A 27,875-nucleotide genomic window follows, 5' to 3' on the forward strand; every position below is an offset into this window, starting at 1 on the left:
AACCCAATCTACAGCTTTAACAGGGGATCAGTGCCCAATTACCCTTTTAAATCTGGTGCTCCTTTTTTAATTCAAGCCCACTGGCTATTGAGTTGCTGAGCTATATGTTGCTAAGGTCTTTTTCTCCATTAATTTTTTTTTTATAATATTAAGGGCTCCTTTTACTAAGATGTGCTAGCGTTTTTAGCGCACGCTACATTGCCGCACTTGCTAACCCCCATGCTACGCACCAAGAACTAACGCCAGCTCAATGGTGGCGTAAGCGTCTAGCGCGTGTGGCAATTCAGCATGCGCTAAAACCGCTAGCACAGCTTAGTAAAAGGAGCGCTAAGTATATGTTGATTCTATGGAGTTCCACAGTGGAGGTCTAATGTTGCAAATCCTAGAATTACCCACATGGTGTCCAGGCCATCTGTAAGGATATTCCGAGGCATTATCCAGACAGTACCTCTGAATATCCCACCCAGCATCATTTCTGTCATATTCATTTCACTGATAATCTTTTAAAATGAGGATCAGTTATACATAAACAAACACAATCTTACCTTGTGTAGTCATAGAAACGTTATCAAAATCATGATTATCAGGTTCATTCCATGTTTCAAAATTCCATTTAGAAACATGTTGCAGTCCATACCTGTCTGTAAATAAGATGTAGTTATTGAAACTTGTCATATTAAAGCATTATTGAATTTAAAAAAATGTCACAATGGGGTCCTTTTCTAAACCACATTAAGCAGTTACCCCCAAATTCTATAAACTTGCATGCTCAACTAACTGTACATTAACGCACAAAGTTGTATGCCAAGTTATAAGTAAAGGTCAGTTGTGCTCATAATACTGCATAATAATGAGCTGATAATTGCTGTAAACAAGCAATAATGTGCACTAAATAGTGTTAATTGATGCTGATTAATACCAATTAACGGTTGCCTGTGCAATTGACCTTAGTAGGTATTCTATAATATGTGCAAATGCAGGGGGCATGAGTGTATCAGGGGCATGGCCAAGTTTCCAAGTTTATTAAAAGCCTAATCAGGCTTCAATAATAAAATCAGGCTACAATAATAAAAAGTGATTACATTAAACATAAATAGGATTAATAAAATCAGACATTACATTAAGTATATGTAAACTAACTAAATAAAAACTAACATCACCCCCCCCCCAACAGCAGCACCAACACTTCTCCCCACACACACACCCCCTCGGAGCACTTTAAATTTAACTTTTAATCAAGCACGCTGACGTCCTGTGCGCATTTTTCTGAGCTCCTTTATCTGCGCATGATTGTCTGGTGCACTTTAGTCCCGACATTGATAATGTACTATAAGAACAAGAATTCTTGCCAGTTGAGCAAAGAAGAAATGTTGTTAGGCCTAGGGCCAGGGGGTAAATGAACTCAGCATACTACATGACATGTCTCCTCAAGTCTGCTTATCTAACCTCCTTGACCTTAGTGTTACCTTGACAACATCAAAGGAACTGGCCAGGGGAGTAACTGAAACTCAGTTTTCTACTGACATGAATTCACAAGTCTGCTTATCTGACATTCTGACCTCTTTGACCTATGTGTTGCCCAAACAACATCAAAGGGAGAGTGAAACCAGATGAGAAGCCGGTTTTCTGCAACACCTCCTTCTGACATCCTGACCTGGGTGTTGTCAAAACACAGAACAAAAGACCAGCACCTGCGGTTTCAACAAGTATCTGCTATCTTGACCTCCTTGACCTGGGTGTTGCCAAAACAAGGAACAAAAGACCAGCACCTGCTGTTTATGCTTTTGAACTCAGCAGATCTCACCCTTTATAAGGACGGGACGCTGCTCCTAACATTAGAATCCATGACGTCTGGAGGGAGAATCCACGATGTCTAAAGGGACAGTCCTTTGGTCCACCCACCTATCAACTGCAAGGATTCCCAATTGTGAAGATGGTCGTTGTATGGGATCAAGGTGATGCTATTTTATTCTTATATAATAAAGGGTTATTGTTTATGCTTTTATATTATCTGTGTGCTTTTCTGAGTGTCACTGATCATCCCATTTGTCAGAAATTAGTGGCGGAACAAATTGGTACCAGAAGTGGGGTTGATCAATGTGGTCAAAAAAGCACCAGATGAAACATGGGGTTGAGGGGCAGGCCCCCAACCTCTCCATTCCGGGTTGGGATGACAGTATTTATAAATTAGTAGCCTGTAGAAGTGGTCTGTAGAAGCAGGATTATGTGAATCCTGTACTTTTGGAAGTGGGGATCCACATGAATTATGTGCATCCTTACGAACGGTGAAAATCTCAAAAGGAGAAGAGCAAGAAGGAATTTCTAGACAAGGAAGGATAGTTTTGTCAGACTGGAGGAATTTGCATGAAGCTAAACATGAATTACTATTGAAATCAGGAGAGCTGGAAAAGAAAAGGTGTAATCAACAGCATGCCATTAGAATGCTACAATGTCAGAATAAGTTGTTAATGGATAAGGCTGTGCGATGTGCACGATATAAATACAAAAAACGGAGGCGGAAAGTGAGTTACAGAAAAGTTAAAATCTTAATTTATCATCATATCCAGATTCTTGATACCTTATAATACACAACGCTCTCTTCGTTCCTCCAACCAGAATCTTCTTTCAGTACCTTCCCTGAAAATCATTGGTACAAGAAGGGCCGACATTTTTTCTGTGACAGGTCCCCTATGGTGGAATGCTCTTCCCCAATACATTCGTCAAGAAAAAGATATTTTAATATTTAAAAAACTTTTAAAATCTTATTTATTTAGAGATGCTTTTAATGTTTAAAATTATAGTATGTTTATAATGGCTGAGGTTTTTTACTCCCCTTTACCTATTGTTATTTCCTTTATTCTACCCCAAACAAAAATTGTAACTTTTATCTTTTCTTTCCCAACAGTATGTTTGTTCAAGTTAAATGTTGTTAAGGTTTTTTGTTAAATTGTGAATCCCTTTTAACTTTATTATATTTTTGTTATGTACATCGCTTAGTGATTATAATAGGCGATTAATCAAATTTTGTTAACAAACTTGATAAACTTGATTGAAATCCAAACAAACGGGATGGGGATATTTGGGATTCAAATTCTAATAACAGTGAGGAGGATATATGTGTTGAAGGAGAACAGGCAGAAAGTTTAGAAGCAGAGCCTGTGAGGAGACAAAGATTACAGGGAAGTCTGCAAACAGGAGAAAATCTAACTAGAAATAATGTTATGGAGGATATTACTCCACATGAAATCATGGATACGATGGCACGCTTTACACAGCAGCCTGGGGAACCACTAATACAATGGGTAATTCGGGTGCAGGAGCTGGGCGCAGCAGGGATTATGTTGGATGCCACAGATGCCCCTAAATTTGTTCAAATTAGTCAAGAAGCAGCAGTACAAAATGCATTGCGAGAGGATCCTTATCCTGCAAAATATGCCCAATGGTCTTTATTAGAGATAATTACCGTATTTTCGCAGATATAACGCGCGCGTTATACGTGATTTTACGTACCGCGCATACCCCTCGCGCGTTATATGCCTGAGCGCGGTATACAAAAGTTTTTAAACATAGTTCCCACCCCGCCCGACGCCCGATTCACCCCCCCAGCAGGACCGCTCGCACCCCCACCCCGAACGACCGCTCGCACGCGCTCCCACCCGCACCCGCATCCACGATCGGAGCAAGAGGGAGCCCAAGCCCTCTTGCCCGGCCGACTCCCCGACGTCCGATACATCCCCCCCCGGCAGGACCACTCGCACCCTCACCCCGAAGGACCGCCGACTCCCCAACAATATCGGGCCAGGAGGGAGCCCAAACCCTCCTGGCCACGGCGACCCCCTAGCCCCACCCCGCACTATATTACGGGCAGGAGGGATCCCAGGCCCTCCTGCCCTCGACGCAAACCCCCTCCCCCCAACGACCGCCCCCCCCCAAGAACCTCCGCCCGTCCCCCAGCCGACCCGCGACCCCCCTGGCCGACCCCCACGACACCCCCACCCGCCTTCCCCGTACTTTGTGTAGTTGGGCCAGAAGGGAGCCCAAACCCTCCTGGCCACGGCGACCCCCTAACCCCACCCCGCACTACATTACGGGCAGGAGGGATCCCAGGCCCTCCTGCCCTCGACGCAAACCCCCCTCCCCCCCAGCCGACCCGCGACCCCCCTGGCCGACCCCCACGACCCCCCCCCCCCCCCTTCCCCGTACCTTTGGAAGTTGGCCGGACAGACGGGAGCCAAACCCGCCTGTCCGGCAGGCAGCCAACGAAGGAATGAGGCCGGATTGGCCCATCCGTCCTAAAGCTCCGCCTACTGGTGGGGCCTAAGGCGCGTGGGCCAATCAGAATAGGCCCTGGAGCCTTAGGTCCCACCTGGGGGCGCGGCCTGAGGCACATGGGCCAAACCCGACCATGTGTCTCAGGCCGCGCCCCCAGGTGGGACCTAAGGCTCCAGGGCCTATTCTGATTGGCCCACGCGCCTTAGGCCCCACCAGTAGGCGGAGCTTTAGGACGGATGGGCCAATCCGGCCTCATTCCTTCGTTGGCTGCCTGCCGGACAGGCGGGTTTGGCTCCCGTCTGTCCGGCCAACTTCCAAAGGTACGGGGAAGGGGGGTGGGGGGTCGTGGGGGTCGGCCAGGGGGGTCGCGGGTCGGCTGGGGGGGAGGGGGGTTTGCGTCGAGGGCAGGAGGGCCTGGGATCCCTCCTGCCCGTAATGTAGTGCGGGGTGGGGTTAGGGGGTCGCCGTGGCCAGGAGGGTTTGGGCTCCCTTCTGGCCCAACTACACAAAGTATGGGGAAGGCGGGTGGGGGTGTCGTGGGGGTCGGCCAGGGGGGTCGCGGGTCGGCTGGGGGACGGGCGGAGGTTCTTGGGGGGGGGCGGTCGTTGGGGGGAGGGGGTTTGCGTCGAGGGCAGGAGGGCCTGGGATCCCTCCTGCCCGTAATGTAGTGCGGGGTGGGGTTAGGGGGTCGCCGTGGCCAGGAGGATTTGGGCTCCCTCCTGGCCCAATATTGTCGGGGAGTCGGCGGTCCTTCGGGGTGGGGGTGCGAGTGGTCCTGCCGAGGGGGGAGAAGAATCGGACGTCGAGGGGGGGGCATCAGGCTTTCAGGATGGGGACAGGACTTCAAGGGGGGACAGGCAGATCTTCAAGGGGGACAGGCACGGAGAGGCGGGGCAGTGCACCGAAAGTCAGGGCGGGTGAACGGTGAGTCGGGGCAACCAGAGGAGAGTCGGGGCAGTGCACCGAAAGTCAGGGTGAGTCGGGGCAACCAGAGGAGAGTCGGGGAGGGCGAAAGGAGAGTCGGGGTGGCCAGAGGAGAGTCGGGGAGAGCGAAAGGAGAGTCGGGGTGGCCAGAGGAGAGTCGGGCAGCATGCGCGTTATATGCCTGAGCGCGGTATAGAAAAGTTTTTGTACATATCATCGTGATTTCTGCGCGCTATACCCCTGTGCGCGTTTTACAATGGTGCGCGTTATATCCGCGAAAATACGGTAGTAGGGGTGTCACGAGGCGATATCCACTTGAATCTGATTGGCCCTCAAATGATAAAATTTGGTATACATTAAAAGATGCTCAAATGAGAATTAAGGAGGAGGCTATGAAGGTAGCCTTAGTAATAGGTCACGCTGACACATATATGTCATTACCTTTTACAGTGTCCATGAGAAATAAAATTATCAAGTATGCTGCACCGGCATACAAACAGGTAATGATAACTTTGTTGATTAATCAAATAGACAGGACTATTTTGGAAGCCTTAGAAGTGGTCCGACAGTTAGTAGATCGGGGGGACTAGGGACCTCAAAATACTTTTGATAAAAAGAGAAAAGGACAATCCAATTCAAACAGGGCTAAGCGGGTGTCTCGGAGCAATATGTTTTTGGCATTAATAAAAGATGGTGTAAAGAGGGAAGAAATAGATGGAAAAGATACAGGGACATTATGGGGAATGTACAAAAGTAGAGGACTGGGAAAGAAATCTATGCCTCAAGCACAAGTGAACAAAGGAGAGAGGGAGGATATTTTGGTGCCAACGGCTCCTCCTGAGGAAACTGCCTCCATTCTTTATCCTGATTTATAAGGGTGGAAGTGTTGGGAGGATCAATAATGTGAATGCCGAGCCTCAGTGTTTGCCTGGACCAAATTAGAACAGCGTCCGCATGTAGAGATAAATATTTAGTGGAAATCTGGGGAGCAAAAGGTACAAGCTGTAGTGGACACTGGGGTGGAGGAATATAAATATCAGGATTGGGGGGAAAATGATACAAACAGGAAGAAAAAAAAAATTTAAATAAATACATTTTTACAGATTTTAAAATTGGACAATTACCAATTTGGGAATATACTGTATTAATTATGGGATTCCTTAAAATATAATAGGGCTAGATATCCTAAAAGGGGTTAACATTACAGCTTTCCGATGGAATCTATAGTTTTAGTAAATTGCCAGACATTCCTATGAGATCAGTAGTGGGGAAATTATCCAAACCAATAGCAGTACCGATCTCCACTAAAATTGTAAACATGAACCAATGCATTTTTTATTATTCCTATAGTGGAGCAATGTCCAGAACAATTTGCATTCACTTGGCAAGGGAGGCAATATACATCTACCAGACTACCACAAAAATATAATGTATAGAGTTTTGTTAGATAGTATAAGGAAGTTGCACTCCAAGTGATTTTGCAAATATGTCTTTTACCTCAAACACTAACATTGTGAACCACTGTACCTGCACGTAAACCTCTCTTGAATGTTTTATAGATCAAAACGTCCCTGCTTGCATTCTCTTATGATTGTGTGACAGAGCTTTGAAATGGAAGAAGATAGAAAGAAGACCAGCAAACTTAAGTTTCTATCTCTCTTTCTTTTAGAAGCTTAGTATCTAGACATGGTCAGGAGAACCAATTTCACTGTGCCATATTTAAAATACTTCCAGCACTGTGACCTGATAGTGGGAATCCAATGGATACCAAATTTGTTTATGACTCTTGTGATTAATAGTGTGCTTATTTACAGATTAAATTCAACCCTGAATCATTGCTGATGGAAGAAAGCATGCTGGAGCTCTGTGTTTGTCTGTTTCTGTTATGTGTTGTCTGTTTTAGCTTATGGGGTACCCCAATAAACATCGCACATTGGCCATTTCCAGAGTTTTTTCCACCCCTTCTATTAGTCCAAATGGTACTATATCCCTTTACAAAAAAGATTCCCCCCACCTACAAGAAAGTTTCTTATGAAAACCATGCTCACAATGATTTTATGCTATGGCTCATACAGCCCAATGATAATTTAGTTAGGGGTTATATTATAAGAGGATATCTGAAGAGAAAAAAAATTAGAAAGCTTTATACCTGGTAAAATGGTGTTCATTGGTATTTGATATTTGCTAAATAAAATAAAAAATGGTCTCTCTTTATTTAACTTACCAGGTATAAACAGTGCAGTGCACATCTCTAACATAAGTTATTTTGGTATTACCATCAGTACGTGTTTATGGTCTCTTTTAAGTGACATAATAATTAGGTCCAGAACATAAAAAGGTGTATTTTCTGAATGTCCTACAGAATACCTTTAAGTGCATTAGTGTTGTTTCTCTTATCTCAAACCTTACACACCAGTATTGTGTCACATGTTATCACATTCTGTACATAAAGTGGTTTTTCTTTTTTTTATCTTCTCGTTTACCACTAAGGGTGTTTAATGTAACTAAAGCATTGAAGCTAAACAGTCATGATGAAATATTTTCCTTGGAAAATCACGTATTGGGAAATGTTATTCCATATAGACTTTCATCCCTTTGTGATAGAATTGGTCAGCTCTGCTCTCTTATTTTTATGATTTGGCTAACATGCTGGGTTAAGAGAAAATTTCACCAGATCGAGAAGATGATGACACGCAACCAGACATACAGTGCCGTGCCATGACGCTTTTATGTGGCACCGACATGGGAATAGAAGTGAGCCTATATCCTGCCACTTAACATTAGGGCTGGTCTCTGGGGGTGGTGCACTTGACTCTTACGTGAGTGAAGGCATGTGAGTGGCATAGCAAGCCTAGTGAAACTGGAGCATAGCCAGACCCTAACCAAAGCTGCTAAGAATAAACGGGATACCAGATAACTGCAGTGATCGATGGTGAATATGAAGCTACCCTAAATGTATGTAAGCCATGAGTAAGAGCACAAATATAATATTAATAAGATTATTAATTTCCATGATTCCCTATACGTGATACTTTCAAGTAAAAGGCCTAATTAGCAAGAAATATTAGGGAATGCGAGAATACCAGGGTTAGAACATAGGGAAATAATTTAACCTGAAGTATAGTAAATACTATTGTTTCTGAAATACTGGCAGGCAAACAAGCATATTTTGGCTCCAGAGTAGCAGATGTATTTAGATGGGAAGGTGAATGGGTGCCAAATACTGTACATAATCATGAACTAACACTACGATATGATCAGTTAATGTTATATGTCGTCAATGATAACTGAGTTTTGTTTTTATATCACAAAGAATTAACTTTATCTCATTGATTTAAAACCACATCACATTCTGTACCCTTAGATAGAAAATGGTGTAATTTTGAAATGAAACAATGTGTCCTTTTACGGTGATGCCTTTGACATTGGGACCCCAATTAGGGTTTCCCACTTATCATGGGCAACAAATAGATGAACAAAATAAAACAAACGTGTCATCTATGAACCATGTTTTTACAACATATCTACAATTTGTGCCAATGGACCATTCCACCGCAAGGTTATACCTTTATACAAGAAATATCACATAAAAATGTTTGTGTTGCTAGCAGTACTGTTGATTCCTGCGATTCAAGCTCCCTTTTCAGTATGTTTGTAGAATGTTAGTGTGTTGCAGTGGGCAAATAATGCAACTTATCATTTTTATGAACCCTGGATATCAAATGTAAATATTAATTTTTCTTTTGCCGAGGTACTTACTCCAATTATTTTATTGCCATCTATAAAGAAAGCCATGCAAATTATAGCAATTCTAAATAAAGCAAAACAGCAATGTAACCTTACTTTGCTACGGCATAACTTGCATTCTGTGGCAGATCATATTGAAGCTACCACTGCACTCCATTGGTGGGATGCTTTTACTAGAGGCAGTGCTATGGCACAAAAGGTGTTTCTTCATTTCTTACTCTATAATTTTGTTTAGCTATCCTTATGTTAACATTTCTTAATTGTGGGTTTACCTATTGTGTATACAAACGGACACTCTCTCCCTTTATTCAGAGGACTTCTTAATTGGGAGGTGCAGACTTAAGGATCCAGGGGTGGACTGTTAGGCCTAGGGCCAAGGGGTAAATGAACTCAGAATACTATGTGACATGTTTCCTCAAGTCTGCTTATCTAACCTCCTTGACCTTAGTGTTACCTTGACAACTTCAAAGGAACTGGCCAGGGGAGTAACTGAAACTCAGTTTTCTACTGACATGAATCCACAAGTCTGCTTATCTGACATTCTGACCTCTTTGACCTAAGTGTTGCCCAAACAACATCAAAGGGAGAGTGAAACCAGATGAGAAGCCGGTTTTCTGCAACACCTCCTTCTGACATCCTGACCTGGGTGTTGTCAAAACACAGAACAAAAGACCAGCACCTGCGGTTTCAACAAGTATCTGCTATCTTGACCTCCTTGACCTGGGTGTTGCCAAAACAAGGAACAAAAGACCAGTACCTGCTGTTTATGCTTTTGAACTCAGCAGATCTCACCCTTTATAAGGACGGGACGCTGCTCCTAACATTAGAATCCATGACGTCTGGAGGGAGAATCCATGATGTCTAAAGGGACAGTCCTTTGGTCCACCCACCTATCAATTGCAAGGATTCCCAATTGTGAAGATGGTCGTTGTATGGGGTCAAGGTGATGCTATTTTATTCTTATATAATAAAGGGTTATTGTTTATGCTTTTATATTGTCTGTGTGCTTTTCTGAGTGTCACTGATCATCCCATTTGTCAGAAATTAGTGGCGGAACAAATGTATACATGCATGCTTGTTTATTACGTAAGATTTACATATACAAAGATGAATATGTATAAAAAGAATCTATGAAGATTTAGGATAATAGTATGAAGCAGTGGGTTTGCTCACAATATACCAACCCTCTGATGGTCCATCATTCTAAACAATAGTTGGTGTGTAGGATGATTTTGAGATCTTGTCTTTATAAAATAGGCTTAATATATGTGCCTTTTTACAACTTGGACACAGATATCTTCTTATGCGCAATCACAATACGCCTGATGCAGGTGAATGCTAATACTGTATTACAGAACAGAACATGGGTGCCCAAATGACATGCTAGGATAGTCACTTCCCGCATTAGAGCAGGCACTTACATATAGTTTCTCCTTTATAGGAGTAGCTTAACAGTTAGCTGGAGAACCGGGTTCAATTCCCAATGCATCTCCTTGTGACTCTGGGCAAGTTCCTTAACCCTCCATTTCCCAAGTATAAAATAAGTGCCTGTACATAACATGTAATATGGCTGTGCTTAAAAACCACAAAAAGGTGGTATATCAAATCCCAACCCCTGTCCCTTTCCCAGCACAGTTTAGAGAATGCTATAATTTTATGTGTGCATCTCCCGCCACTAGGTGTCAGCATATATACCAGTTATTCTATAATGGAAAATAGATGTCTACTTTTTTCTTTATAGAATAGGCACCTTAATAGGTACCTCTAGGAATCTGATTCTATAAAAGATGTCTAGATTGATACACCTAGCCAATCTAGGCACCTAACTTCATTTTTTAATTGGTTCAATCGGTGATGTTAATTGAACACTGCTATTAAAAAAACAATTTTTTAAAAACAACTAATTTTCGGGTAGTAATCTAACTCAGTAGATGATGTAGGCATCTACACCAAGGCGCCTATCTGAAAGGTAGGCATGGTTATGATCAGAGTTTGGGTATGGATTGAGTTAGGCACCGCTAAGGGCCCTACATTAGGCACCAGTATTTTAGGCAAGAAAATCCTGGCCTAATATACCACCGCCTAAATTTCTGATGCCCATCTGTGCCTAACTCAAGTTAGGTGCTGCTAACTGCGATTCTATAAACGGCGCCTAACTTTGATTGACCCACTGCGGGAACCATTTCCCTAGGTACCTACTGATTTAGGCACCATTAATAGAATCAGGCCCTAGATGCCTACATTAAGAAACCCCTTTATAGAATTGGCCTCCACATGACTGTCTTTAGAAGACATTATAGGTGCCTATGCCCTTGTATAAAATCAGAACTTACCCCAAAAGTCAAATTCATAAACGTAAATTTACACTTGCTCAAAAATTTAAATGTGTGCAAATTTGCATCATAATTTCTCTAGAAGCTTGAAAGATTTGCTGCAGAATCTGCTAGTTTTGGCTGCATTACCAGCATGCAATCTACTGCTGGAAAGCAAGAGATTGGATTAATATACACAAGTTTTAAATCCTTACCTATGAACCTCTTAGCTATAGTAGAGACAAGATTTTTCCATGCAATCACTTGTATTTTATCTTCAAAATCCGTAAAATATCCAGAGGGGCTTCCCATCAGTTCAAATCCTTAAATAAGCAAATAAAATAACATTAATTATTTTTTATAATGACTATGATCTTGATCAGTTATGTAATCATAAATTCAAAAATGCAAATGGTTTTCTATGATATCACCATCCGCCCTGCTAGCCAAATTCATCTACTGTCTACTTATGATTACCGTGTATATATTATTTCTGGGATTCAGTTGGTGTTCAGACCATACAAGAGTTTGCTGAAAAGTTCTCAGCCTAACCAAGAAGAGAACGATGAGGAGCCATGAAACTTACAAGTTATTCCACACTTTTCTTGACACTTTTTGTTTCATTTCATATCATTGAAATGAAAAGTGTAGAATAACTTGTAAGTTTCATGGCTCCACATCGTTCTTTTCTTGGTTGGATTGAGAACTTTTCAGCGGCCCTCTTAGAAACATGATGGCAGATAAAGGCCAAACGGTCTATCCAGTCTACCCATCCGCAGCATCCACTATCTTTTCCTCTCCCTTAAAGATCCCACGTGCTTATCCCAGGCTTTCTTGAATTCAGGCACAGTCTTTGTCTCTACCACTTCTACCATGCATCTACCACCCATTCTGTAATAAAGTATTTCTTTAGATTATTCCTGAGCCTATAACCTCTTAACTTTATCCTATACTCTCTCATTCCAGAACTTCCTTTCAACTGAAACAGACTTGCCTCATATGTAACTATGCCATGTAGGAATTTGAACTAGAGAAAGACACGGGGACAAATTTTTCCACATCCCCGTGGGAACTTATTTTCCTGTCCCGTCCCAGCGAGTTCTTTTCCTGTCCCTATCCCATTCCTGCAAGCTCTGTCCTCATCTGCACAAGCCTCAAAATCTTTCAAATCACAAGTGTTTGAGGCTTGTGAGATTAAGGCAGAGCTTAAAGGAATGGGGCAGAGACAGGGATAGCGAAAAAAACTCACGGGGACAGGATGGGAAAATTGAGTTCCTGCGGGGAAGGGGACCAATATGTCTCCATGTCATTCTCTAATTTGAACGTCTCTATCATATCTCCCCCTCCCTCTTTTCATCCAAAGAATACATATTCAGATCTTTAAGGCTGGCCCCATATGCCTTATTATGAAGACCACCCACTGTTTTAGTAGCCTTCCTTTGAACCAGCTCCATCTTATTTGTTGCAGTCTCCAGAATTCTGCACAATACAATGAGGTATCACCAGAGTCTAATATAGGGGGCATCAATACCTCCTTTTGCTTATTGGCCATACCTCTCCCTATGCACCTAAGCATTCTTAGAACATAACAATAGCCTTACTGGGTCAGACCAATGAAGACCCTGTTCTCACGGAGGCCAATCCAGGTCACTAGAACCTGGCCAAACCCAAGGAGTAGCAATATTCCATGCTATCGATCCAGAGCAAACAGTGGCTTCCCCCATGTCTTCTAGCTTTCACCGTCATCTTTTCAACCTGTTTGTCCACCTTAAGATCATCACATGCAATCACACTCAAGTCCTGCTCCTCTTTCGTGCACCCCTAAACTGTGCCGTTCCCTTGGGTTTTGGCAGCCTAAATGCATGACCTTGCATTTCTTAACATTAACTTTTATTTACCAAATTTCAGACCATTCTTCAAGCTTCGCTAGGTCCTTCCTCATGTTATTCACACGATCTACTCTATTATAGATTTTGGTCTCATCTGCAAAGAGGCAAACCTTGACGCAGTGGCCTAGTGAGGGAGGTTGGTACCTAGGGAGGTTGGTGCCTGGCATTGACATGCTGTGTGCCCCCCGTGTACCTCTTGAAATGTTTGCTGGCATGATCAACATCTTCCACCTGCTGCTTGCGCTGGCCTTGGCTCCCTTCTAATGTCACTTCCTGGTACCCGGGAGAGGGGCGGGGAGAGAGGAAAAGAGCTGCTGGCACCTACGCCCCCCACAAAGATAGTGCCCGGGGAATTCAGTTGCCTGCCTCCCTTACTAAGCAATTGACTTGAGGCACACCACTGGTAACATCTTTTTCCTCAGAATGATCTCCATTGACCATGTCAAGGCAACTATGAATGCGTATATAGGGTGTCCAAAACCGGGAAAGCAATAGGAAGAAGCAATAATCCGCAGAAAAATCCAAACAATACAGACAGTGGAGATGAAAATAGGTGTGCATACATTAAGATTTATTCATAAGGCTTGAAATGTGCTGTGTTTCAACCAAAAAAGCACACCTCAGAAATCCAGCAATCTCTATAAAACACACAGCCTGGATTCTATAAACGGTGTCCCAATTGTAGGCGTTGGTAGCCAACCGGGATGCATGTTTGTTTTGGTTTTTTTTAAAAACCCTCCCGAGGCAGCTCACCTACAGCTGAATTTCAATTGAACTTCATTTGCTTCTTCTGTTCATTATACTTCGAAACCACTGTCGATGTGAGATTTAATTCACTTTTTATGTATATTATTGATTACCTTGTTTCCCAGTACATTCTTTTCACAGGATAGCTACTATAAGGGGGCACTGAAAAGTTCTAAGCCCAACCAAGAAAAGAATGAAACTTACAAGTTATTCCACACTTTTCTTGACACTTTTCGTTTCATTTCATGTCATTGAACTCGTAAGTTTCATGGCTCCGCATCATTCTCTTCTTGGTTGGGCTGAGAACTTTTCAGTGCCCCCTTATAGTAGCTATCTGCACGCTTAGGGTTCTGTTTTCTGTGCTGTTGTTCGGTCTGGCCTGTTCCCTGCTCGCCTTGCCGTACTGTATTTTTAAGTTGAAAGACGTGGCGGTGGTTTTTCCGTGCTGTTGCTCGGTCTGGCCTGCTCCCTGTTCGCCTTGCTGTACTGTATTTTTAAGTTGAAAGACGCGGCGGTGGCTCCTCTCACAATCCCCGCCTGCGTCGGACTTCCGTCGCAGGTGGGGATCATGAGAGGAGCCGCCGCCACGTCTTTCAACTAAAAAGTACACTACGGCAAGGCACACAGGGAGCAGGGAGCAGGCTAGACCAAAGCTTCAAAAATCCCAAAGGTTAGCAAATCCACTGCCCGTCAGAGGGCTCCGTTTTGAAGCTGTGACTCTCATTGAACTGCCAGTTGGCCGGCTCCCTTGCCGGAGTTATTTTTCAGTTTACAGGTGCCGCGGTGGCTCCTCTCACGAGCCGCACCTGCGTCAGAGAAGATTTCCGATGCAGGCGGGGATCGTTAGAGGAGCCGCAGTGGCACCTTTAAACTTAAAAATAACTCCTGCAAGGGAGCCGGCCAGACCGCGGGAAGAGTAGGGGGGATGGAGAAATCCTACTGCTGCACAGGGAAATGGAGGAGGAGGAAATGCTGTGGCTGCTGCACAGGGAAGTGGGGGGGAGGGAAAAAAATGCTACTGCACAGAGAAATGGAGGGGGAGGGAATGCTGTGGCTGCTGCACAGGGAAGTGGGGGGAGGGAAAAAAATGCTACTGCACAGGGAAATGGAGGGGGAGGGAATGCTGCGGCTGCTGCACAGGGATGTGGGGGGGATGGAAACAAATGCTGCTGCACAGGGAAATGGAGGGGGAGGGGATGCTGCTTAGGCTTTTGCACAGGGAAGTGGGGGGAAATGCTGCTGCACAAGGAAATAGAGGGGGAGGGAATGCTGCTTCGGCTTCTGCACGGGAAGTGAGAGGGAGGGAAAAATGCTGCTACACAGGGAAATGGAAAGGGAGGGAATGCTGCAGCTGCTTGCACAGGGAAGTAGGGAGGGAGACAGAAAGAAAGGAAGAAAGACACAGGGGCAGGCAGAGAGACAGAAAACAGACAGACAAAGGGGGCCAGGGAGTGAGACAGACAGAAAGAAAGACAGCGGGAGGGAGAGAGACAGAAAACAAAGGACAGACATATATTCTAGCACCTGTTAATGTAACGGGCTTAAACACTAGTTTAACATATATTTTTATGTGTTATTATTCTCATATTTAAGATATTCAGTTTTTGGCTCTGTGTGTTTTATGTTTTATAGACATTGCTGGACCTAGGGCAAGCCTTTTGGTGAAAACACAGCACAGCTCAGGTCTTTTGAATCAAACTTCTATGCATGCATACCTCTTTTCGTCTCCACCATCTGTTTTGTATAGGCTTTCCACAAGCATATATTTTTCGATGAAACAATATGCTGATATTTACCTGGTCTTAATCCATTTTCCCAAAGAAAATCCAGGAACTTATCCAGAACAGTGAAGTTGTAGTGTAGACATTTATTTTGCAATCTGTAAAAAAAATGGCCAAAAATAATACTTCATGCATTGAAATCAGAGTTGCCTGCCTGTACATAAGAACTTAAGAATGGCAATACTGGGTCAAACCAATGGTCCATCTAGCCCAATATTCTGTTTCCAACAATGGCCAATCCAGATCGCAAGTACCTGCAGAAACACAAATAGTAGCAAGATTCCATGCTACCAATCCAAGGACAAGCAGTGGCTTCTCCAATGTCTATCTCAATAGCAGAGTATGAACTTTTCTTCCAGGAACTTGTCCAGATCTTTTTTTTAACCCAGCTATGCTAGCCACTGTTACCACATCCTCTGGCAGCAAGTTCCAGAGTGTAAGGTTTAGCCCCCCCAAAATGTAAGGTTTGGAGGGGTAATGTTGAGGCGGCCTTACAACCCAAGTCCCGGGTTTGATACCCTCATTGAAGATTCAGTAGGAAGTAAAATTACTGACAAAGACTATGAGTGCTTCCATAAAAATATATATATTGTGCAGAAATAAGCTTAATATTACAGAAAAGCAAGATTCATAAAGATTACAATTAAGCATTACAATTAATGAGAGAGAAAGGGTAGTTTCCATGCCTTACAGAGTTCAGAGGAAAGACAGAGAAGAAGGTGGTATGCCCTAAAATCAAACATGAATGATATGATCTCCCATAGACCTTTGTTGACATTGGTTAGGCCAACCAAAAATGCTAAGGCTAACACAGAGCTTAACTATTTTTTAAATGAATAAATATTTCCTCCTATTTGTTTTAAAAGTACAGTCAAACCTCGGTTTGTGAGTAACGTGGTTTGCAAACTCGAGCAAACTGTAACTCGTAAACCGAGCATTGACTCGATTTGCGAGACCCCACCTGACCCGACCCCAGGAACAGGCAGTATTGCTCCCCCCAGGGCAACCAACGCTACTCCCTCCCTTCGAGATTGCCTCCTCTCCCCCCCCCCCCCACTGACCGGCCCTGTCCTTACCAATGCGCCGACAGTGTTAGAAAGTGCCTGCTGCCAGTTTTCTGCTGGGCTTCTGCTAGGCCTTGAGCATCTGCGCATGCTCAAGACCTTCTGGATCTCACCTTCTTCGAGATTCTCATGAGACTTGCGATTTCATGAGAATCTCGTAGAGGGTGAGATCCAAAAGGCCTTGAGCATGCACAGATGCTCAAGGCTTAGCAGCAGCCCAGCAGAAAACTGGCGGCAGGCACTTTCTAACACTGGAGGTGCACGGGTAAGACAGGGCTGGTCAGTGGGGGAGGAGGTGATCGTGAAGAGAGGGAGCAGCGCCGGTGGCCTTAGGGGGAGCAATACTGCCGGTTCCCGGGGTTGGCTCAGGTGTCGGCTCGGGGGTCAGTTCGGGTGTCAGCTCGGGGGTCGGGTCAGGTGTTAGCTCGGGGGTTGGGTGGAATGAATTATCTGAGTTGCCATTATGGCCTATGGGGAAAGTTGTTTTGCTATACGAGTACTTTGGATTGTGAGCATGCTTCTGGAACGAATTATGCTTGCAAACCAAGGTACCACTGTACTTCCATATACTTTCATTGAGTGTCCCCAGTCTTTGCACTTTTTGAAAGTGAAAAATCAATTCACTTTTACCTATTCTATACCACTCAGGATTTTGTAGACCTCAATCATATCCCCCCTCAGTCATCTCTTTTCCAAGCTGAAGAGCCCTAACCTCTCCTCATATGAGAGGAGTTCCATCCCCGTTATCAATGGTCACTCTTCTGAATCTTTTCTAATTCCACTATGGGGCTCATTTTCAAAAGAGAAAACCATCCAAAAAAATGGCATGAAATGGCATTTGCACATTTTATTTGCTACAATATAAAAAATTGCTATTTTCAAAACACATTTTTAGGTGGTATTCTATGCTGTTTGTCTGAAGTGTGTCTAAATCTCAAGGGGGCATGCTTTGGGCAGTATTAGGGCAGACTTATGATTTGGACATTTTTCTGCAATTGCAGAAAATGTCCAGGGTGTTTGAGGCTAGACCTGCTTCAGTAACAAATAAGTGCCAAAAAGGTATCCAAACTGGTCAGATAACCACTGGAGGCATGAAGACATGCTCCCCCTTACCTCCCCCCCCCCCAAAAAAAAAAAAAAAAAAGAGATGTTAATGAAACAGTACATGCTGGATTGTATGATAGCTTCAGATGTTATGAACAGTCCTACTAGAGCAGCAAGCAGATCTCTAGAGTAGCCTAGTGGTTGATGCAGTGGACTGCAAAGAAGGAGACCCAGGCCCATACTTAAACTAGTACACTAGTGGTGGAAGGTATGAGCTCACCAAAAACCTAGTGTACCTACATATTGGTGACATCTGCAAGCATAAGGGCTATTGTTGTATATAGTTGGGTACAGTCGGTTGTGGGTGAGTTTTGAATATACAATGTAGAGTTATGGTAATTTGTGAACTTGGGACATTTTATGTGAAGTTCACTGCAAAGCCCCCTAGGGTGCCCTACTGTTCTGCTGGAATGTCTATGTGGCCAGTCTGGTATCAATGCTGGCCCCTCCTATGCCTCAATGGTTGACTTTTGTGTGTTTTTCATTTGAACTTTTTTTTTTTTGAAAATGGTTCAAAAAGATAGGCACACTGAGGGCAAACACACCTAGGAAATGGTTATTCCTCCCCCCTCCCCCCCAAAAAAAAAATAAAAAAAAATAGGATAGACATTTTTCTAGTTTGAAAATGGTAATTTTCTCTACTTGATTTTTGGACATTTTTCCCAAAACATTTAAACTTGGATTTAGACATCTTATTGAAAATGTTCCTCTACATCTTTTTCGATATACAGAGGTGCTCCTTTCCAATAGGACGTCTAAGACCAACTTTGGATATTTCCCATAAGATGTCCAAAAATCAGGGCAGGGAAACAGCCTTAGTACCCAGACATTGTTGGTTCAAATCCCCTACTGCTCCATATCCCAGAACAGAAATAAAATAAAAAGGGATTAATACATAAATAAATAACATTTAATAGAGGCACCGGCATTTCACTGCATACAATTTTAATGAAAAACAGCATAAAATTGCCATTCTAAAATAAATAAGAATATGTGCTAGGGTGACTTTGGAAGATAGAAGAAGTGCCTTTAACCACTGAGCTACAGGACCTTTTGTTTACACAGGGGTTCCTATTACTTTGTAGTGACATTCTGCCATCTAGGTGCATTTTGATGATGTCACAATGATGTCAAGATTGTGCACTAGGCATGTCTACTTGCTCTGACCTACTGCAGCCATTGTGTGAATAGTGTATTTCCTTTTATGTTCTTAACCTTTTGGAAATGAGGCTTAATATGCAATATATACTTCTTTTTTTTTTCATGTGCTTTGCTTGAGTAATGCAATATTCAACATATTTTGACCTTAATATCAACCTGGAGTCCTCTTTAGCCCATAAAATAGAAGCTTTAGTATGCAATACAGTAAAACCTTTGTTTATGAGCATAATTTGTTCCGAAAACATGCGTGTAATCCAAAACACTCGTAAATCAAAGCGAATTTCCCCATAAGAAACAATGGAAACTCAGACAATTCGTTTCACAACCCAAAAACTTTAATACAAAATACTATAAATACTTGTATTGCAAAACCTCACTCATTTAGAACAGTCACTACACTCCCACAGTGTCAGAGAGAGAACGATCGGCTCAGTTGTGATGATGTGACACGTGTACTGTATACTGTATGCACTCATATTGCAAGACTTTGCTCGTTTAGAACAGTTAAAATTTAATAAAATGTTTTGCTTGTCTTGCAAAACACTTGCATACCAAGTTACTTGCAATCCAAGGTTTGAGGAACATAGAGGCCAAAAGAGGAATTGGACAAGTGTTGAAGGTACATGTTTAATATTTATCCTAGATAAATGACTGCTTGGAAATCAAGAGGATATAAGCTTGGCTGCGCGGAATTGGCATGCAGTTTACAATCTGAGTATGTGTGGTGCAGTGGTTAAAGCTGCAGCCTTAGCACCCTGACGTTGTTGGTTTGAATCCCACTCTGCTCCCTGTGACAGAAGCAAACTAAAAATAAAAAAGGATTAAAAGATAAATAAAATATAATCGTGGCGCCAGCATTTCACTTCAATTAAATGAAAAACTGCATAAAATCATCATTCTAATGACGTCCAAGTTTCCAAGTTTATTAATAATTTAATATACCAACCATCAACATGTATCTGACCAGTATATATAAAAGGAAATATATAAGGAGAATAAGGAAATTTGAACAAGACATTGACATAACTAGACATGGGAGGACAAAAGGGAGAAGAGAGTTAATAATTACATTGTGAAAAATAAAAATAAATGCAGGTACAAGGGGTGGGAAAAGACAACAAGGAGTGGGGGGTTGCTTCATAGAAGCAGTTTTGTTTAAAAATAAATTTGTTACGGTTGAGTGTTTTAACTTGTACTGTGGAATGCATCTTTGAATAAAAAGGTTTTGAGTTTGGTTTTGAGTTTATCGAGTGAATTTTCGAGATGGAGATGAGATGGCATGGCATTCCAGAGCATAGGGGCTGTGGCGGAAAAGATTGTATTTCTGGTGTAATAGAGTTCTTTGATTGGAGGAACAGTTAGTAAGTTTTGACCTGCTGATCTGAGGGCCCTAGTCAAGGAATAGGGGATAATGTGTTTATCAAGAAATGCTGGAGAGTGCGTATGTTTTATTTTGAACGAGCAGAAGAATTTTGTATGTGGTGCGATGTGACATGGGTAACCAGTGCGCTTCACGGAGGAGAGGAGTGGCATGGCTTTCAGGACCAGCTCTATGGCTTGAATGTCCAAGAGCCATAATAACGAGACATGATAATGTTATAGACTTTGTGTAGACGTCTATGTGAAGCCTAAAAGGCGATTCTGTAAAGGACATCTAACTATTTAGATGCATCTAGACTTGCTGAGCGGTACTGAGCATGATTCTCTATAGTGCATCTATGCATTATAGAATCGCGCTCAGCATTTTCCTGCTGGATGTCTAAACAACAGCTAAAGTTTAGACGTCCTTTACAGAATCTGGCCCTCAGTGTAAACAATTAACCAAAGATTTGGATGAGACACAAACTGACACATCAGTGCAATGAACTCAAATAGTTCAGGCTACCAATTCATTTTTATCTGTTAATGAACAATTAGAAGAGGCTAAGGCAGAATTGAAATATTTAAAGACTAAACTGGCTTCAGAAAAATAGGTTAATGCTGTGCCCTGGTCTGCACCTCATATTTCTCCATCAGCTCCTCCAGCCTTTGATACATACACCCAATTTATAGAAAAATAAAACCACATAATGTTTATAGCTGGGGAAAAAAAGGTAAGCAGACCATAGAATCAGTAGAGGAATCTCAGAACACAGAGGAGGAAAATTCATAGCCATGTCAGAGCAATACCTAGAGTGAGAGGGAGGTTACTGAAGCCCCTGTAACTGAACCTCATTAAAGGCTAATGGCATTGAAAGGATAGTTGAGAAAGTTGGCCCTATGGCTTTTAACATAAATGAATGGTGTAAATCAGTGGTCTCAAACTCCAACCCTTTGCAGGGCCACATTTTGGATTTGTAGGTACTTGGAGGGCCGCAGAAAAAATAGTTAATGTCTTAAAGAAATGACAATTTTGCATGAGGTAAAACTCTTTATTGTTTATAAATCTTCCCCCCTCTCCCACCCCTTAAGACCTGTATGTTCCCCCCTTCTTTGCAGCGTCCTCCAGCTTCCCCCTGGCCTCCTGTTCTTAGTTTCAGCTAATTACCGCAGCCTGCAGAGAGGATCGCCGGTGCTATAGCATTCCTTGCAGGCTGCCATCGACCTCCGAAGCACGTTCCCTCTGCCGCGGTCCCACCCTCTCCTCTGACATCAGGGGCAAGATCGCGGCAGAGGGAACGTGCTGCTGAGGACAACAGAAGCCTGCAAGGATCACTACAGCACTGGCAATCCTCTCTGCAGGCTGCAGTAATTATCTGAAGGTAAGAGCGGGATGCCAGGGGGGAATCCAGAGGACGCTGCAAAGAGCGGGCAGTGCTAGCACAGACCGTGGTCCGCAAAATAGTACCTGGCGGGCTGCATGTGGCCCCGGGGCCGCGAGTGTGAGACCACTGGTGTAAATGGACCACTGAATTGGGTCAGAGTGGAAGATCCAGCCATCACAAATAATCTCAGTGTAAGAAGCAAGGAGGTGGCAAGCTGAGGGATCACTCCAATATACAAGAAAATACAAATACAGGAAACAGAGGACAGGCACCCTAGAGAGGGCATGGCAGAGGTTCTTACAGAAATTCCTAAAGTTACATTCCTTTCCATTAGCTCAAGACCCAGAAAGATGAATTAGAAAGAGAGAAAATTAGGGCTAGATTCACTAAACCTTCCAATCATGTCCCGACGATCGCAAAACCAGTTTTACCAGTTTTACTGGTTTTGCGATCGTACCCCGACCTGATTCACTATACTGCTGCCCGATCAATCTCCTCCCCAATCCGATCCACCCATGCAAATGTTTTTTGGGGGGGATAGTAAGAAATTACTCAAAAGAATTTTAAATGCACATGAATGGGAGCAGCTTATGTGTGTATCAATGCAATATAAATAACATCTAGCTCAAGCTGTTCATACAGCGCCCCAGCTTTTGGAAAACTCTCCCAAGTAATAAATTCGCTAGGAGGTTGAAGTATCATATGGAGGCAAAAAGCTCAGTACATAGAATCTCTTATAACATTTAACATAGTAACATAGTAGATGACGGCAGATAAAGACCTGAATGATCCATCTAGTCTGCCCAACCTGATTCAATTTAAATTTTTTTTTTTTCTTCTTAGCTATTTCTGGGCAAGAATCCAAAGCTTATGTTATTTCAAGTCCTTATCCTGAATGGATTAAATACCATATAATCATTTACATCAAACCTCCTCCCCACCCTTAAATGTAAACTTTATTTATATCTAGCTAGGGTTGTAAATTTATTTTCATGCCAAAATACATCAATTTGCAAAAGAAGAAGAAACAGCAACACTTATCTAGATGGCCATCTGCCAATTCCAATACATGCAAAATATCTACCCGATTAAAAACATTTTTTTAAAAAGCTGGCAGAAGCCCTGAGAGCAGTGACAGGAGGCTGCTTCTCTTGTCACTACTGTCAGGGCTCTGACCCGACTCAATCGTTTTGAGTCGGGAGTTTGCAAGCAAATAATTTGCACCCCCCAGCCACGCCCCCTCAACCTGTTTGCATGTCGAGAGGGCTTCTTACAATGCACTGGTGTGACGCGATGATGTCACACGCATGTGTGTGATATCACCGCGTTGCATTCGTGCATGTGCAGATGCTGTCCTGACATCGCTGCTAGCTGGAAGCTTTTTAAAACCCGGACAAAGTGCCAGGTTTTGAAAAGCCGTCCGGACCCTCGGACATGTCCTCGAAAAGGAGGACATGTCCAGGGAAATCCAGACTTCTGGTAACCCTAGACACCACTCGCAGTCATCTCAGTCTTACCAACATTCAGTTGCAAACCATGATCAGCCATTGTTACATGCTAGGCCCCTGCCTAGGTCTGCAGACGGTCCTAACCATGATTCTTCCGGCGTGGCTTCCCCTGGAAAGAGGAAGGCCCATCAAGGAAGACAAACCTAGGCACTTGCCTAGTCTGCCCTGGCCAAACTGAGTAGTGGAAACCACAAAGAATGGGAGACCAGACAAGGTAATGTCTAATCCAAAACTTAGGCTTTATTTGGTGCTTCAGGTTATCTCTGTTGAGCACAACCAGCCTCAGTCATGCAGTTCATAAACCAAGATATAACAAAACAAATAGTTCAAACACTTGTTAGCAGTGTCCCAAAGTTCAGGTATGGCATTCAATATAATTTCCCTGGACTGTACATTGGTAAAGACAGTCCTCTTCACTAGGGTTCAGGTAAGTGACAAATTATATTCTCAGTCCATAAATGCCATGAAATAAATCCAAAAGTAAAAGAAAACCACAAAACATGAAAGCCAAGCACAGTATCAAAATGGGAAAATAAAGCCAAACCTCCAATGGCTTCAGTCACCAGCTTGGTTTATTATATACAATAGTCAACTTTTCTGTTCATACAGCCATGGTACCTTTGCTTGGTTGCCTAAACTGGGAAAAGTCAAAAAAACTGGGTTCCTGTCTCTGCTTGACTTTGCTGATAAGTCCTCCCAGCAATTGCTCAGTTTGTTCAGAGGGCTTATCAATAAGGCCCAGATTCACTAAAGATAGCGATTCAATTGCTGTTGGCCAATTCCTGGCCAATTTTTAAACAGCGATTGATTCACTATCTTTTTTGCACGCAAATGATTTGCACGGAGCTACAAATCATTTGCACGCAAACTCCCGACTCAATCGCTCAGTAAGCGATTGAGTCGGGGCAGCCCTGACAGTAGTGACAGGAGAAGCAGCCTCCTGTCACTGCTGCCAGGGCTTCTGACGAGGGTTTTTTTTTCATTTTTTTAAAAATGGCACTGATATTTTGCATGTATTACATATGTAAAATATCATGCCAATAAAAAGAGCCTCCCGCCCACTGACAGCGCCCCCTCCCCCTCAAAATGGCAGGTAGGATGCCCACTCCCTCCTGCCACCAGAAGCTCCCACCTCCCCTGGATGAATATGGCAGGAGGGATATCTGAAAATCCAGATATACAATGTCGACCGGGTCACCCTTGTCTATCTGCCTGTTAACTCCCTCAAAAAAATGCAGCAAGTTCGTCAAGCAAGATCTTCCTTTGCAGAAGGTGTGCTGGCTGGTTCTCATCAGATTGTGTCTGTCAAATTGTCGAAAATGCAGCAGTCAGGCTTATTTTTAATTTGAAGTAGTATGATCATGTTACTCCTTTTTTTTTTCGAGAGTTGCATTGGCTGCTGGTAGAGGCTTGGGTAAGGTTCAAGTTTGGCTGTATTTATTATAAAATCATGTTTGGACTAACTCCTAATTATCTTATAAATCTATTCTCCTTCAATAGACATTTGCATGCAAACTTAATTTTTCCATCTATTAAAGGATGTAAACTTTAAAAATATCATCATCGCCTTCTATCTTATAATGCAGCATTCTGGGATAAAGATTTAGATCTTCTAACTATGACCTCCAGTATCTATTTAGAATTTAAAAGTTATTGAAACATGTACTTGTTTACTAAATATTTGAGCAACTAAGCTATTCCATTCAATTGTAATAATTTTCTCTTTTGTAAACCACATAGAGCTTTACGGTCCTGCGGTTATGTTATGTTATGCTATTCCTTTTCTCGTTGGGTAGAAGCATTCCCAATACCAGATCAAACACCCAGGACCACAGCTGATGTTCTCACTATGCAATTTTTTTACACACTGGGGAATTCCAATAACCATTAATTCTGATAATGGTCCTGCTTTTGTTTCTGAGCTTATTAAGGAATTGTTTGAGTTTCTAGGCATAAAACAGCAATTGCACACCCCATACCATCCACAGGCTGCAGGGCAGGTAAAAAGAATGAATCAAAATTATTAAGGTTTATCTCGGCCCTATGCTGAATCTGACTGGAAAGAAACCTGGTGTCAAGTACTCCCTTTGGTCCTTATACATACCAGAGCAAATAGAGAAAAGATATAAATACTAGACTTGCCCAAAATAATAAGACATATTCTCTTCACACTCATACTTACACACACACACATCTCTGTAGGCACCTACATAATATACATAATCTATATTCTCTGTTCTGCTCTTTCACACATACCCCTCCTTAGACATCCATAGAAGGACCAAAATCTTACCTACACAAAACAAAGAAAGCAGCTCTGTGGCACATCTCTCTTCAAATGTGCAGAACTATACCTTTGTAATAATAAGCTTATTTATATATTATATATCTTTTTCTGCACCACCTATCTGTTGTCTTATTATTCTGTAATCCCACTGCCTCTCTGAGGGCTGGACCTGGGACCCATAAAGACTAGGCAAAACACAAAAGATTATAATAGTATGTGATGATATTAAGTCAATGTTTATTTATTGAAAGTTTTGTAGGCAACAAAGCAAATGCATAATAACAAGTACAAATCATGTGAGAGATAAGCATAATAACAAGCTGAATAAACCGATATAACAATCAGAACTGAAGTCCTGTAGGCAATCAAACATATGAACAAGGATCAGTCACATGAGTAAACCATTATCTATAATAGAAAAAGTATAAAGAGGGAAGAAAAGAAAACTAAAGAAATAAGTATAGGTAAATAAGGATGAGGGCTACTAATAAAACATAAATAGATAACTAAGAATCAGAGCCTTGGAGGTATAGTTTGAGGGATTTCCATTTAGAGAGAAATTGTGGGAATCTATCTCCCTTTTTAGCTAAATATGCTTCATATCTATAAGTCAGGCAGACAAGATTCCACCATTGTGTAACGGATACTTTAGAAAGATCTTTCCAGGAATTAAGAAGAAGTTTCAAAGCTAAAGAGATGAGTATGTCAAATAGGAAAGCATTGGAAAAAGAAAGAGGAGAAGGAAGAGCCGAGGACTTGAGTAGTAGCATTTGGTATGATAGAGCCACATCAATATGAAAGAGAGAACAAATAGTGTTCCAGAGTGATGACCAAAATGATTGTACAGAGGGACATAGGAATAGTAGGTGTTTGAGGGAGCCTATTTCAGAAGAGCATGTCCAACATTCTTTTGTAAAAGTAGGATTAATACAGTGTGATTTAATTGGGGTCCAATGAGCTCTATGGCATAGAAAGAATAAGCTCTGGGTTAAGGAAGCTGACCTAGAGGAATGAAAAACAGATTGTAGATAAGAGGACCAATCACGATCAGAGATAGGACATCCAATATCTTCTTCCCAAGCCTTTTTGACAGAGGGAAGGGGTGGATATCGTAATTCTTTAAGGAGGTGATAAAACTTGGATGCTGCATGACCCAGAGTACGATATTGGTTAGAGAAAGTCAATAAAGTCGGTGGTTGACGTTTAGCTTTCAGAACACAGTGAAGTTTTCGTAAGGCTGAACGTAGTTGCAGCCATTGATAAAAATAAGAATCAGGAAGACCATATTTGGTCTGGAGCTCATGGAAAGTGAGCCAGGAGTCATCAGGGTGACATAATGCAGCAATGTCCCAAATCTGGTGAGTGGTCCAGGATAGCCAGAATATCGGTTGTTTCCCAATCAGGAGTTTAGGATTTCTCCATAATGGGCAAAAGGTGGATTGAGACCAGGGACAGTCTAGTAAACGGTCTAGGTCTTGCAGAGTTCGAAGAGAGGTGAGAAGTAGGGGATTAGGGGGCTTAGTTTGTAGGTGAGTGGATCCAAGGAGTCGAAGTAAAGGTATAGGATGTAAGAGGGCCAATTCGAGACGAAGCCAATTGGGGGCTAATGTAGAATCAAGGAGCTCAGAGGAATGTAGCCATTCAGTACTTTGTTTTAATAAAAAGGCTTGATGATAAAGAAATAGGTCAGGGAAATTAACCCCTCCAGCTGATTTAGGAGATTTAAGTTTACTTTGTGATATTCTATGAGGTTTATTGTTCCACAAGAAGTCGAAGAGAAGTTTTTCCAATTGTTTGTAGAAAGAATTAGGAAAGAGAAGAGGAAACATGGTGAACATGTATGTAATTTTCGGAACGAAAATCATTTTAAGGGTGTCAAGTCTCCCCCACCAAGAAAGGTGTAAAGGGGACCAGTTGGATAGAGATAATTTTACTGAGGAAACAGTCTTAGTCATGATGAGATTCGCTGTTATTTTAAGATCTTTATCAAATGGAACACCGAGATATTTCATTCCAGTAGATATCCAAGTAAATGGATATGCTGGGAGAACAAAGGGTGTGCAGGCTTCGTTAAGGGGCATAAGTTCAGTTTTGTCCCAATTGACCTTATAGCCAGACATAGAGGAGAATTGAGAGATAAGAGCAATAAGAGAATGTAAAGATTGTTCAGGATCAGACAAGTAGAGAAGGATATCATCAGCGTAAACAGATAATTTAAATTCCAGGTCAGCAATGGAAATTCCCTTAATAGAGGTGGACAATCTGATATGAGCTAAAAGGGGTTCGAGGGCTAAATTGAACAATAGAGGGGATAAGGGGCAACCTTGATGAGTAC

At 42.5% G+C, this 27,875-nt stretch overlaps 1 protein-coding gene across 3 annotated transcripts in view; it reads right to left on the bottom strand.

Moving 5' to 3' along the window:
* Positions 1–27,875, bottom strand: part of IDUA (alpha-L-iduronidase) — a 353,735-nt gene that overhangs the window by 133,144 nt on the left and 192,716 nt on the right. For all 3 annotated transcript variants that reach the window (XM_033916637.1, XM_033916628.1, XM_033916646.1), the window contains exons 3-5: positions 15,688–15,770; positions 11,471–11,578; positions 546–641 (exon numbers count right to left, since the gene is read on the bottom strand). In XM_033916637.1, coding sequence (XP_033772528.1) covers positions 546–641; positions 11,471–11,578; positions 15,688–15,770 — 287 coding nt within the window. The remainder of the gene's footprint in view (positions 1–545; positions 642–11,470; positions 11,579–15,687; positions 15,771–27,875) is intronic.

This window comes from Geotrypetes seraphini, chromosome 1, assembly GCF_902459505.1.
Source record: "Geotrypetes seraphini chromosome 1, aGeoSer1.1, whole genome shotgun sequence".
Taxonomy (NCBI): Eukaryota; Metazoa; Chordata; class Amphibia; order Gymnophiona; family Dermophiidae; genus Geotrypetes; species Geotrypetes seraphini.